This window comes from Esox lucius, chromosome 2 (genome assembly GCF_011004845.1).
Source record: "Esox lucius isolate fEsoLuc1 chromosome 2, fEsoLuc1.pri, whole genome shotgun sequence".
NCBI lineage: Eukaryota > Metazoa > Chordata > Actinopteri > Esociformes > Esocidae > Esox > Esox lucius.
Window position 1 is genome coordinate 26,277,117 of NC_047570.1, and position 14,183 is coordinate 26,291,299.

Consider the following 14,183-nt stretch of genomic DNA (forward strand, 5'->3'; position numbering starts at 1 on the left):
GCCCAGGGAACTGCCCAGAGGGACTTAGAATGCATGGTAAACCATCTTATCTGTTTCTTATCTGACCCCCTCGGCTCTTTCCTTTTGTATCCATCCACTCCCCTTTCTTCCCTCCTCGTTCCCTCCTATAGGTGACCCAACAGACACCGACTACACGGCCGTGGGCTGTGCCATCACCACCATCTCCTCCAACCTGACAGAGATGTCCAAGGGTGTGAAGCTGCTGGCCGCCCTGATAGAAGATGATCTGGGCGGGAGCAACGATCTGATGGGTGCCGCCAGGAACCTGGCCGGAGCCGTCTCTGATCTGCTCAAGGCCGTGGAGCCTGCTTCTGGAGAGGTGAGGAAGGGCGCGGAAGGCAGATAACTTGCGTCGTACAGCAAATCTGGCCCCAGAACAAAGTCAGTACAGATGGGTAATCAGCATTAAAACCTCTCTGCTATCAATACCAGTAATCCCCGCTCTCCACTATCAAGAGGGACTGAACAGATCTCTAGGTTTACAATGTGGGGGTTTGTTACACAGTATCCTTATGGACCTTTTTCCCCTTGGACTTCTGTGACCAGACGTTCACTTTGGTACCACTGGTGTGTTGAGTGTGCACAGGCTTTTGGCTTAGCCTAGTGGCTTAGTGCAAATCCAGCAGACTTGAAATGAAATCCTGCAGATGTTTCAGTGACCAGAGTTCTACGCACAACAGGGCGGTGGCCCAAGACAAGGTCGGTCAATCAATCAAATGTATTTTATACGCTAGTTTTACATAAGCAGTTGTCACCGTGCTTTTCCAGAAACCCACTGGAAACCCATAAGACCAAGCAACAGCAAGATGTGATGCACAATGTGTATCTGAAGAGCACATTAGGTAGCTTCTACAGAGGATTTAGTGTTGTTGGTTTACTCAGACCTCTCATTGAGTTGCATTGGCTCAGCCATATTCTTTTACAGAACAGACATCACAATGTTCATATCTTCTTAGAGTTTAATTGCCTATAAATAGATGATTATTATTAGGCTGTAGAGAATCGTTCTCCAAAGTGGGGATGTGACATCCACTTGCCCCTAAATGGGATTGGAATAAACAGTTACATTAAACTGGGTCTAGTTTCTTAATGTTTTCAGTTGCTAAATATAATTACCCTCATTCTGGAAGATTCTCTCAGGAACACTTACAGTATGTCTCTTCTTTATCTCCCCAGAACCCCTTAAAACAGACTGGACAGGACCAGGCAGAAAAATAATTATAATGTTGCCCTTTTCTACCTAAAAAGTCCAATACATGTTTATGCATTTCAGTGTGTAATGCCTTTGTATTTAAATATTACTATAAATCACACTAAGCAGAAAAGTAAACATTAGTTGTTGTTCACATCACTTTATTTTATGTAGTGTGGTTGCAAATCATTTTGAGTATCCCTGCAGAGGTGTTAGTTGTGGCCGCTGATGGATTGGATGTTTTTATACTGAACTTGGCACTAACCTTATGGACACTACTGTATTAATACGATGCCACTGCTTCCAGGTTTTCATTTGATATCTTCCAGGGAGAGAAATGTATGACATAACCAGGATGGATAGATATATGGGGACCACACAGAATTTTTTTTTGTGTGTGTTTCAATATATAGTAACAGGCACAGTTTTCAGCCCATCCCTTTAATAAATATAGTTACCCATGACAAATCTGGCGAAGTGTCATCACTTGGACGGCCCTCTGACTATTTTAGACTTGGGATTAGTTCAGGTTTAATAATCAGGGTTAGGATGTAAGATTAGGTCTACATTAAGGTTTTAGGGGTTTGGGAAACTAGGATTTTGTTTTATGGGAATACATTTTGAAAACCAAAAGTCCTCAGAAGTAAGGTAAAATCAGTGTGCGTGTGTGAGCTGTTGACTGTCTCTTGTTCTCCCGCCTGCATGTATGAACAAATGATGGCTTTTTAATATAGTTAGCCATTCTTTGCTTCAGTGTGTTTTGTTCATTCTGAACAAAACCCTAAAACACTTGTGAGAGTAATTCTGTTGTGAATAATTCATAACTGCCCTGTTGAATAATGGATTTCACGTACACAGACGGGCACCTGCTCCCTACTGTGTTCTCTTCAAGGCCAGTTGGGATTACCATGATTTGGGGAGATTCTGTCCCCGCTGTTCGGAAATGCACTGATGCTCATTCAGAAATGCAGGCTGCGGTTGACCAGGTTTCTACCTAGACCCCAGGTGGCCTAACATCTGTCCTGGCTGTACTCTGACTGTTCCCACAGCCTCGGCAGACCGTGCTGACAGCAGCAGGCAGTATAGGCCAGGCCAGTGGGGACCTGCTGCGCCAGATAGGAGAGAACGAGACAGACGAGAGGTTCCAGGTAAGTCTGGTCATCAGAACTCTGTCCACGTAATATGTGATGAACTATGCCTTTTTAGATTGCAACGTCAATGCTTTCTGCTTCAAGTAACCAATGTTTTTATTATATTCTTTTGAGTGACTTATCGAGTTACTCTTTAAATCCCAGTCTTTCGTTCACTGGCTATCCCTGCTTATAGTAGAGTGTGACTCGGTTCTGCAAATCAAGTGGATGACGATGACGATGATGGTGATGGTAAATGTGTCTCCCAGGATGTGCTGATGAACCTGGCTAAAGCGGTGGCCAACGCGGCCGCCATGATGGTGCTGAAGGCTAAGAACGTGGCCCAGGTGGCTGAAGACACGGTCTTGCAGAACAGAGTCATTGCGGCTGCCACCCAGTGTGCCCTGTCCACCTCGCAGCTGGTAGCCTGTGCCAAGGTAGAGCCATCTACACCTCTCACACACTCACATTCAATGACCATGGGGGGGGGGGGGGGATCAGAAAAAGGTTGATTTGTGTTAGTGCTTAGGTTGAAATATTGTAGCTTTGATTCTACCACGTCAGTTTGTAAAGTGAAGTAAAAAGAAAAACAACGTCAGGATTAGTCACATGCCGGTAGATGTTCAACAGAAGAACATTATCTTAAATGTGGGTAGGAGTTTTTCATGTCCTGGAAATGTATACACTGCCTTAATTGATCCCCTGCTGTACAGGGTACATCTCCTTAGCATGCCTTTACTCCTGCCTAAACCCATAACAGTGCACCTGTATTTATATTCTCTGAATTTCATGGTTTAAACAGAACCGTATGCTAGCTTATGATGGTCTCTTTCTTCTTCCCTGCTTTTCTTTCTTTCTGTATACCTCTCGGTCTGTCTGTCTTTCTCACTCACAACTCCCCCAGTACACTCTATTCACTTCTCACCTTTTATTTTTTTTGTCACACTCCTTTTTTCTCCATCTGCCTTTCCAGGTGGTGATCCCAACTAGCAGTTCCTTGTTGTGTCAGGAGCAGCTGATCTCTCTCTCTACTCCTCTCACCTCTCTCTTCCTATCTCACAAATGTACGTTTGTTCCATCTCCCCTTCCAGGTATTGAGGCCCACCATCAGTTTCCCAGTGTCCCAGATATAGCTGATCTTTCTCTCGGTATATTACACTCAGTGGGTCCATCTCTCCCTGTAGGTGGTGAGTCCTACTATCAGTTCCCCAGTGTGCCAGGAGCAGCTGATTGAGGCAGGCAAGCTGGTAGACCGCTCCGTGGAGGGCTGCGTCCAGGCCTGTTTGTCTGCCACAGAAGACGGAGAGCTGCTGAAGCAGGTGAGGAGAGTTCGAACCGGTTCCATTTCAATGCGGTGACCTTTTCCTCATGTGGAAGCCTTGAGGAAGTTTCGAATGGGATTGTAAGTTCGCTTCCTGACAGTTGAACTGAAACGGACCTGCCTCCGACCCTGCAGGTCAGTGCAGCGGCCAGTGTGGTCGGTCAGGCCCTGGGGGACCTGCTGGAGCACGTACGCCACTACGCCTCCCGCGGCGAGCCCATCGGCCGCTACGATCAGGCCACTGACACAATCATGACTGTCACAGAGAACATCTTCAGTTCCATGGGAGACGCAGGTGAGGAGGAGAGAGGATTCCCTAATAGGGGTAGTGATGAAGTCACTCAATAGAACAATTGAATGCCAATAAAGCGTGATTTAAATGTTCAGATTTGGAGTCGCTTACTGTGTAGCAAGTTCAACATATCCCTGCTCCTCTAAAGACCTCCTTCTCTTCTGTAGGTCCACAGTTACATTAGGTAATTTACCGGTGGCTCTGTTCTAGAGCAATTTACAGTAGTGAGTGCGTACACTTATGTACTGGCCCTTCATGGGTATTGAACTCCGAGCCCTGGTGTTACATGCACCTTGCTGTACCAGCTGAGCTACGTGGGACCACAACCAGTAGAAGAATGGTGGCAATCGCCCAGCAGCAATGCGGGTTCATGTCACACCTGACGCAAGCCTCACTTGGTTGGAGTATAAAAATGGATTGGAAAAACAATTTTCTCTCCAGGAGAGTGTTGGCAGATCTGTTGGCAGATCTGCAAGAGTTCCTGAGGCTAGCGGCCAGATGCCTGCAATCTGAAGCCAAATGTTCTTTAACGCGGAGCATTACTACCCATCTCTCCTAACAGGATTTTCTCAGGGCCTAATTTGTATTGTTCTCCCTTTTTCTTTCTTTCGCTGCCTGTCTCTGTCCTTCTGTCTCACACGCACATCTCCCCCCCGTCTCTAAATCCACCCCTCCCACCTCCCTCCCCTTTCCCCTCCTGCTCTCCTCCTCTCAGGGGAGATGGTTCGGCAGGCTCGGGTCTTGGCTCAGGCCACCTCTGACCTGGTGAATGCCATGCGGTCAGATGCTGAAGCCGAGGTGGATGTTGACAATTCTAAGAAGCTACTCGCTGCAGCTAAACTACTGGCAGATGCCACAGCCAGGATGGTGGAGGCTGCTAAGGTACAAAAGACTGGCATATTTACTACACTAAGATTTCAATCTACAACCTTTGTCAGAGCGGGTCACATTTAAATCAACTGAAGCTGGAGTTTGATTAAGTCTGCACAGCCTTTGAATTTTTTTTGTAGGATGGGTTTAGAACATCCTCTCCATTATCGAAATACTAAAGTAGGGTTAGTAAAGTAGGTTGTACTAAAGTAGGGTTAGTAAAGTAGGTTGTACTAAAGTAGGGTTAGTAAAGTAGGTTGTACTAAAGTAGGGTTAGTAAAGTAGGTTGTACTAAAGTAGGGTTAGTAAAGTAGGTTGTACTAAAGGAGGGTTAGTAAAGTAGGTTGTACTAAAGGAGGGTTAGTAAAGTAGGCTCTACTTAAAGGAGGATTAGTAAAGTAGGTTGTACTAAAGTAGGGTTTTACTGATTCATCCTCCACGTAATCCGGAACAGTGAAAGATTCTCAAGAGCTCTCTGAGATGGTTCCCCCTTCCCATACATACAAAGTGACCTTTTCATCCCCTGCTTGGTTGCACAGGGGAAAAGCTGTCTGGGCTGTAGTCTCTAAAGACAGAGATGTCTGGTGAATCCCAGTGACTCGAGCAAAGCCATGTATGGCTGCAAAAGCCTGTCCCCTGTCGCACCTCTGCCTGCCTTCAGAACCAAGTGGGAAGGGGGTATTTACCACAGAGGACTTGGAATCCTCTACAATGCCCTTCCAAACAATCACATTTATTTATAAAGCCCTTTTTAGAACAGCAGTTGTCACAGTGCTTTTACAGAAACACCCAGCCTTAAACCACAAGGAGCAAACAGTAATAGGGTTGAATTTCAGTGGCTAGCAAAAACTCCATAAGAAGGCTGAAATTTTGGAAGAAACCTAGAGAGGACCCAGGCTCCTCTTCTGGCTGTGCCGGGTGAGATATTAAGAGTCCAATTGGAATAATTAATAAATGCATGTGGGCTAAATCCAGAGTCTATTTAAATTTAGACTAGGTCAGAAGTATGACCAGATGGACAAGGACAGGGACAGCAACGGGCCCCCCAAACCAGGTACTCCGCAGGTGTGGACCAGGACCTCATGTCCTCATGTTTAAAACGTGAGGAGACTGGGAAAATTCAGAAAATGCATTCCTCATATCAACAACGATTTATAGTGGAGAAGGAGAACTTAGAGAGACAACAAGCCAGTGACTCTTCCCCCGAAAGACATTGGAGGGAGGGCATCCCAGTGGCGATGAGAGCCCACCTGGCAAGACAGCAAGGACAGTATCAAGCCTTCTGGTCACCTTCACGACCCCAGGCCAGGCTACACCTAATCATAAACCATGCTGTAGAGATTAGTTTTTAGTAGACACTTGAAAGTTTGCACTGAGTTTGCATTTCTAACCTTAATTAGCAGATCATTCCACAGTAGTGGAGCTCTATGAGAAAAGGCCCTACCGCCAGCTGTTTATTTAGAAATTCTAGGTACAATTAAAAGGCCTGCATCTTGCGAACGTAGGTTACGTGTAGGTATGTATGGCTGGATCATTTCAGCAAGGTAAGTAGGAGCAAGTCCATGTATTGATTTATAGGTTAACAGTAAAACCTTAAAATCAGTCCTAACCCTAACAGGTAGCCAGTGTAAGGACACTAATACAGGAGTAATGTGTTTTTTTGTTCTAGTTAAGATTCTAGCAGCCGTGTGCAGCACTACTTGAAGATTATTTATTTGTCAGGGTAACCGGAAAGAAGAGCATTGCAGTAATCTAGTCTAGAAGTAACGAAAGCATGGATTAGTTTTTCTGCATCTGTTTTTGATTATAAGCAACTCTTGAGACATATTTTATATGTTCATCAAAGGAGAGGTCAGGGTCAAGGGTAACGCCAAGTTTTCTTATAGTTTTTTGGGATACGACCATGCAGCCGTCGAGGTTCACAGTGAGATCTGCTAACAACGCTCTTTGTTTCTTGGGTCCTAAAACAAGCATTTCTGTTTTTCTTGAGTTTAAGAGCAAGAAGTTCTCTGTCATCCACTTCCTAATATCTGAAATGCATGCTTCCAAAGTAGCACATTTTGGGGCTTCTCCATGCTTCATTGAAATATATAACTGTGTGTCATCAGCATAACAGTGAAAATGTACATTGTGATTTCAGATTACATCGCCCAGAGGCAGCATATATAGTGTGAACAATAATGGGCCTAGAACCGAGCCTTGAGGAACACCAAAGCATACCTTTGACTTGTCAGAGGATATGCCATCCACACTAACAAACTGATATCTTTCAGATAAATAAGATTTAAACCAGGCTAGAACATGTCCAAGTGGCCCCATTGACACCTGGTCAGGGAGGTTCAGGACATTCTCAGGACAACAGATTTTTGAGGACTATATTTAAGGAGTCAGTTATTTGTTTTCTAATGGTGACGAGTTTTTCCTCAAAGTAGTTCATGTATTCATTACAACTAAAGTGAAGACCCACTTCACTTGTTGAGCTTTGCTTTTTTGTTAACTTTGCAACTGTATTGAAGAAATGTTGGATTGTTTTTGTTCACCTCAATCAGGTTGGAGAAATAAGCTGATCGAGCAGACGTGAGTGATTTTCGGTATTGTTGTGTACTGTTTATCCAGGCTAGTCTGAATACTTACAACTTGGTGGAGCGCAACTTTCGCTCCAAAGGTTTTCTGGAGGCTTGCTTAAGTGCTTTAGTATTGTCTGTGTACCAGGGAGCAAGTTTCTTGTTGCGTATTTCTTTTGTTTTTAGTGGTGCAACCGTGTCTAATGTATTTCGCAGTGTTGAGTTTAGATCTTTGATTTGATCGTTTACAGATTTATTTACTGTCGTTAATGAGCAAACTTGTAAGAGTATCAAGGAATTTATTTGTAGTCCGAGAATTTATAGTTTTATAGGATTTATAGGATGGAGTCCGTCGCTCCTCAGCAGATCAGGCCAGGCCCTATTTCTGGAAGAGTCCCAACAAGAGCCAGTTATCTACAAAGTCTTCCTCCTGCGACGGGCAGAACTCCGTTTTCAGCCAGCGACTGAGTTGCGCAAGTCTGCTGTAGAGCTCGTCTCTACCCCTAGCTGGGAGGGGGCCAGAGACAATTACTCGATGCCGACACATCTTTCTAGCTAGTTTACACGCTGATGCTATGTTCAGCTGTGTCAGGGGGCTAACAACACTATCGTTTCTTCCTGGTGGCACAGACGCAGTTTTTTCTATTTCTAAACTAACATTATCCTTGCCTGACATTTGCGTCTGAAGCCGAGCCTCTAACTGTGCCATCTTTACCTGAAGACGATAGTTTTCTTCCGTGTTGTAGCTACAACAATTACATTGATAAGGCATTTTAGTGATACGGGTGTTCAGGGGTGAGTATGTTAATAATGACCAAAAAGAATCCCGGTGTAGTAAAGTTGGGTAAGAGGTCAACAGATGAAAAACCTGAATTATTAGAGGAAAACGTCTGCCTGAGCTCTCACTTCTTACACTTCTGACTTTCCCCATGACTTCTCCCAAGTGCCTACTTAATGGCATCTATTTATAAAAAAGCAATTGATTAATGTTTTTTGTACACTGTAAAAGGATGTATTGTTGGTAGTGCTTATTGACCACTAGTCAATTTGCATTCCTCAACTTTAAAGCACATGATTGCATCCAACTGAAATTCCATTTCTCTACTTGGTTATAAATGCAGGGATAGATCACTATGTTCCCATGCTCTATTTCTCAACATTGTTTCTGACCCCTAGAGATCTCTGGAGTATAGCTTGTTATACCGCTGTGTCTGTCTTTTTGTGGTCTCTCGCTTTAAACACCATTCTGAGACCAACAATTGACCGACTCACTGCCATAGTGAAGGCAGCTTTACTGTATGAATGTGGATATTCTCCACTAGGCAATGGTCTCAAAGTGCAGTTTTTATTTCCCAGAGCTATCCGTGAATGTTTGATATGAAATTGTCATTCAGCCATGGTTGTATTTCATATCAGACAAAAATAAAATATAAGGTGTTGGCTTAGTTGCAAGAGATTTGCTTTTTCTGAAGTGCTGTTTCGAAGCATCCTGGTTATGTTTATTTAAATGTCTACTTTTCTTGAGGCAGTTCACATCTCTTTCTCTGCCTGGCATAACAGTTATAACATCCCTGCTATCAGGAATGCTAAACAGGGCCATAGCTTACAGCTGGTTAGATGCCTTTGATCCATGTCACATTAATCAAACCGTACCAGCTACCGTATCTTTATCACTATCAATAGAGGATTAGACCGTTGCCCAGCCACGGTTTCCTTGTTTACTGTCAGAAAGGGGCCAGCTGTATTATGTTGAACAGCACTACCCCCAGCCAGAGGAAAGCAGGGGTTTTGCTGAGGCATGGAGAGAGGATTATCAGCAGTAGTCCACAGTCCAGGGTTAAAATAGGGTAGGAAGCTTCTTGTTTGAGACACAATCTGTACACAAGCCATGTGGTTTAATTTCAGATTACCAATGTGTGTCGCATCCAATGTCGAATTATTAAATATGATGGTTTTCCCTTCAGGGACAATTCTTACTCACACATTTGAGACTGCTTACCTGGTTGACAGGAATCACTAGGACCAAGGATACATTGTAATGGGCTGTCTAAGATGGGCTGTCTTCCATTTCCACAGTCAAGCAGATTATTTCCCTCTTCTTGGGGAAATATGAATGTCAGTTTACATTAATGTGTGCTTACCATAAACATTGCCTTGGGGCTGTATTATTACCCTGCTGTATATGTGTGTTTATGCCTCCTGTAAGATGACTGTACTGTAGAGGCTTACATTCAGCAGCAGGTGAGAGGCACCTGGCTGCTTAATTAACTAAATGGCATGGCGGCTTAGCTTCTAGCCTCACTACATTCCCTCACAACACAACAATGGGATGCAGAGAAGCTCTTAGATATATTGGTTTGTGTGAACTGAACATCTAGGGGGAAAAAATCTGTGGGAGCTGCAGAGAGAGTGGGACAGCGAGACAAACTGGTAAAAGGACAGGGGGAGTAGTAAAGGGAGAGCGGTGGTGGGGGGGGGCAGTCTGAGAACTACTGAGGCCGAGGAAGAGAGGTGAAGCAAGACAGGGACAGATACAGAAGTAGGTAAAGACGGCGAGAAGGAGATGTAGTTAGATGGGTAGGAGGCGAGATAAAGCTGGAGCCAGCGAGGGAGGTAATGAATCAGTACTCCTCATTTCCTCATTAACAGGATGTGATGGATAGACAAAGGCCAGCTGCTGTCGTGTCAGACATATTTACAGATGGACTGCAGAGATTGCCCGGATGCCCTTCGGTCTGTATACATCTCCTCGTGTGTGTGTGTGTGTGTGACAGGGCGCAGCGGCGTACCCAGAGAATGAAGACCAGCAGCAGAGACTGAGGGAGGCGGCCGAAGGTTTGCGCGTGGCCACCAACGCTGCAGCCCAGAACGCCATCAAGAAGAAGCTCATCAACAGGCTAGAGGTCAGTGTCCCGTTAGATTGGGCTGGTCTGGGCAGAGCCCTGTTGAAGCTCATCAACAGGCTAGAGATCAGTGTCTGTTAGATGGGGCTGGTCTGGGCAGAGCCCTGTTGAAGCTCATCAACAGGCTAGAGGTCTGTGTCTGTTAGATGGGGCTGGTCTGGGCAGAGCCCTGTTGCTGTACATATGGGCCGACCTCCCCGGTTGATGTCAGTGGGTTTACCGTACTGATAATCGCTTTGGGTCACATCATGCTCTACATGAATGGCCTGATTAATCACATAGAAAATACTGGGCTTTGAAAGTCTGGAAATGTTCTTTTATATGCTCTTATATATGCTCTTATATGCTCTGCTACATAATACAATTGCGCCATAGTGAACTATGTGACCAGAGCTATTGATTTCCAGTGTTGTAATTGGATGTTAACAACGCCAGTTGAATATGAGTGACATTTACAGTAAACTCCTTACCTTCAGCTGTTGTATTAACAGTCTTTCTCTCCCTTTTTACACTGAGAAGCACTTGTACATTTTAAGTTCATATGGAAATAAAGTTTTCAGTATCTTGCTTTTGCACTACTATCAGAAGAAATCTAAAAGAAGCATTGTGACCATTATCAGGACTTAATGTGAGTCCTATATTAAAGAACGACCTGCTAAATATTTGATCTCTCACCTGAGGACCCCTAGCTCTGAATGGAAACCACCCTAACGTGTCATTTGAAGGTTTTGATTGGACAAGTGGTGAGAGATACCTGCCGTGTTGCTTGATCTTTCAACAGAATGCTGCCAAGCAAGCTGCAGCCGCCGCCACTCAGACCATTGCAGCCTCCCAGAATGCAGCAGCCTCCAACAAGAACACTGCCGCTCACCAGCAATTGGTGCAGAGCTGCAAGGTACTAGGATTGTCTCATTACACTATTTGTTGGCCTATAAAAAACTGTTACTGACTACAGCCGTATGGAAAGTGTTACTGACTACTGTTTGTATGTGGTCTATGTGTGTGTGAATTTAGGCAGTGGCTGACCACATTCCCCAGCTGGTTCAGGGGGTGAGAGGCAGCCAAGCCCAGCCTGAAGACCTCAGTGTCCAGCTAGCCCTCATCATCGCCAGCCAGAACTTTCTACAGGTACACAGCTAGTAACATTGTGTGCACGCGCACTTGAAAGCTGCATACAGTGTCCGTCAGAATGTTTTTCAGAAAAATTATCATCTCTTGATTACTCATCTTTACCAAGCCTGTCAGTTATTCAAGAGGTTACTGCTTGATGGTCATTAATAATTGGGTTGGTCTGTATTAGATTAAATAACAAATATATCAGGCATAAAACCTGATCTTTCTTAGGATTTTGACATGCTTCATATTTCTCCCGGGACAGCCTGGCAGCAAGATGGTGACATCAGCGAAGTCGTCTGTTCCCACGGTGATGGACCAGGCTGCTGCCATGCAGTTGGGTCAGTGTGCAAAGAACTTGGCAACCAGCCTGGCAGAGCTCAGGACCGCTGCACAGAAGGTACACAAACTAGGAAACAAACAATGGGTGTAGAAAGTCACCACGCCCTTTCAAAATACAGTCACTACAGTTGATCACAGATAAAAGCCGATTGGCTTGTTCAGTGTCCAAAAGGGGTATTTTACTCTACATTTTATGACATTTCAGTTTTTTTTTATCATGTTTTTTGCTTGCATATTGTGGGTTACTGCGTGTAAATAATGCAGGGAAAAGTCAAGATTGTATGCATTCACTTCAGACTGTTAGGCAACAGAAGTTTAACATTTTGAAAGGGGGTGGTTACTTTTTATACCCACCACACTTAAGTCGTGCTAGTCACCTACCTGTCACTATACCCTGCTGTTTGGCTTAGACAGTTCCTGAAAGCAGGTATTTAGTATGAGTGTCTTTGATGGATTAAAGGCTGTCTAGAGTTACTAATTCACTGGTCTGCTCTCTGTGGTGTGTAGGCCCATGAAGCCTGTGGCCCCATGGAGATTGACTCAGCTCTCACAGCCGTCCAGACTCTGAAGAGTGAGCTGCAAGACTCCAAGATGGCTGCCGTTGACCGGCAGCTGAAACCATTACCTGGAGAATCAGTTAGGGAGATTTTGAAATATTTTGGATTCATTGGAGAAAAAAAATAATATGTGTAAATTATTCTATTGTTCAATTTGATAACTGTTTTTTTCTGCTACTAAGTGTGTTATAAAATGATTGTATGTTGTGGTGTTGTGTCCTCGGTGCAGTTGGAGAAGTGTGCTCAGGACCTGGGCAGCAACTCTAAGTCGGTGGGATCATCCATGGCGCAGTTGCTCACCTGTGCTGCACAGGGCAATGAACACTACACAGGTACTGTACTACTGCCTTACCCATTATAATGACAGTAATACTGTTAAATAAGAACACTACACAGGTACTGTACTACTGCCCTACCCACTATAATGGCAGTAATACTGTTAAATAAGAACACTACACAGTTACTGTACTACTACTGTATTTCCACCATATCCTGAAGCAAGCTCAGTAGAGAGCGATAGATGGATAGATAAAGCATGTATTCTATTGAAACTAGCACAGAACCTTAAGGCAAAAGAATGTGATGTGACATTGCTTAACTGTGCAGTTGTGGGTTTTATTCCCATGCAAGCTAAAACAGAGTATACTGTATGCAGTGACTGTAAATACATGTGCTAAATGACTGATTCAGACCGAGGTGCTTGATACTTTGCTGTATCTCTGTATTTAGGGGTAGCAGCCAGAGAGACAGCCCAGGCTCTGAAAACCTTAGCCCAGGCAGCCAGGGGTGTGGCAGCCTCTACTACCGACCCATCATCAGCAGCGGCCATGTTGGATTCGGCCCGTGATGTTATGGAGGGCTCGGCCATGCTGATCCACGAGGCCAAACAGGCCCTGATCTCCCCCGGCGACGCAGAGAGCCAGCAGAGGCTAGCACAGGTTAGGCCGGCCTGACACCGGGAGCATTTACTGTACTGCTCCAACAGTTGATTCCTACTTCACTCAAGACTGAATCAGAGTGTGAATCTGAGACTAACAAACATCCAGGCTCTCCATTTATCGTCTTGTTGGTGACAAGATACGTAGATATAACAACAATCTGTTGTTAAACTGACGCTCTTTAACATCCAAAGCGCTGATAACATCTGACTTCAACAGCTGTGCCTTAAATTCCCAGGAACAAAGAGCTATTTGTTGTAATTCACCACCAACTCAGTCTTGCTTGTGTTAGGGTGAAGGTCAAATCAAAGTCAACTGTTTCTTTAGTGATTCCACAAATTCCATTGCTAGTTCTGACTACTTGCCTGTAAAAAATAACTACAACTGTACAAATTAGATTCTATTAAGAATCTATTAACCTAGCTGGACAAGAAGTATTCTTGTTGATCCAAATCTACAGTAGCAGCAGATTTACAGCCTAAGCACACATAAAACATTTACGCCTAGTTCTTCCCATATCCTTCCTGCATGATGAATAAATTATACATCTCTAGATGGTACTAGAGATAAACTAACAAGGGAAAGACTGAACAATGTCTTGTGTTGTGTTTTGTGTCCGTTTGCAAGTCAGTTAGGACCCATTTTAAATGCCACTGATACTCGGTTTTGCTTTAAAATGGACTCCATTCAAATCAATTGTGAGTCCTTGAATTTGTCTTTGATTAGCTCTTTCAAATCTTTACAAATAAAATGCTTCAATTGTGTCCCTTTCATGTTCTCAGGTGGTGTTAGTCCTAGTTATGCAGTCAGTAAAACTTTCACCAGCATGACTCATGTTCTATTGTTGGCCCCACAGAGACTAAGACTAATTGGTTGGCCTATGTTCTGTTAGAAACAGAAGTGCAAATTACTAACATCAATTTCTCCGCTCTGCTTCTTG

At 44.2% G+C, this 14,183-nt stretch overlaps 1 protein-coding gene across 5 annotated transcripts in view; it reads left to right on the top strand.

The window, feature by feature from the left end:
* tln2a (talin 2a) overlaps positions 1-14,183 on the top strand; it is a 103,632-nt gene that overhangs the window by 67,181 nt on the left and 22,268 nt on the right. For all 5 annotated transcript variants that reach the window (XM_010891225.5, XM_010891226.5, XM_020055376.3 and 2 more), the window contains 13 exons: positions 132-340; positions 2,263-2,361; positions 2,613-2,780; positions 3,528-3,662; positions 3,800-3,959; positions 4,672-4,838; positions 10,165-10,293; positions 11,075-11,188; positions 11,308-11,421; positions 11,672-11,806; positions 12,256-12,384; positions 12,535-12,637; positions 13,035-13,243. In XM_010891225.5, coding sequence (XP_010889527.3) covers positions 132-340; positions 2,263-2,361; positions 2,613-2,780; positions 3,528-3,662; positions 3,800-3,959; positions 4,672-4,838; positions 10,165-10,293; positions 11,075-11,188; positions 11,308-11,421; positions 11,672-11,806; positions 12,256-12,384; positions 12,535-12,637; positions 13,035-13,243 — 1,871 coding nt within the window. The remainder of the gene's footprint in view (positions 1-131; positions 341-2,262; positions 2,362-2,612; positions 2,781-3,527; positions 3,663-3,799; positions 3,960-4,671; positions 4,839-10,164; positions 10,294-11,074; positions 11,189-11,307; positions 11,422-11,671; positions 11,807-12,255; positions 12,385-12,534; positions 12,638-13,034; positions 13,244-14,183) is intronic.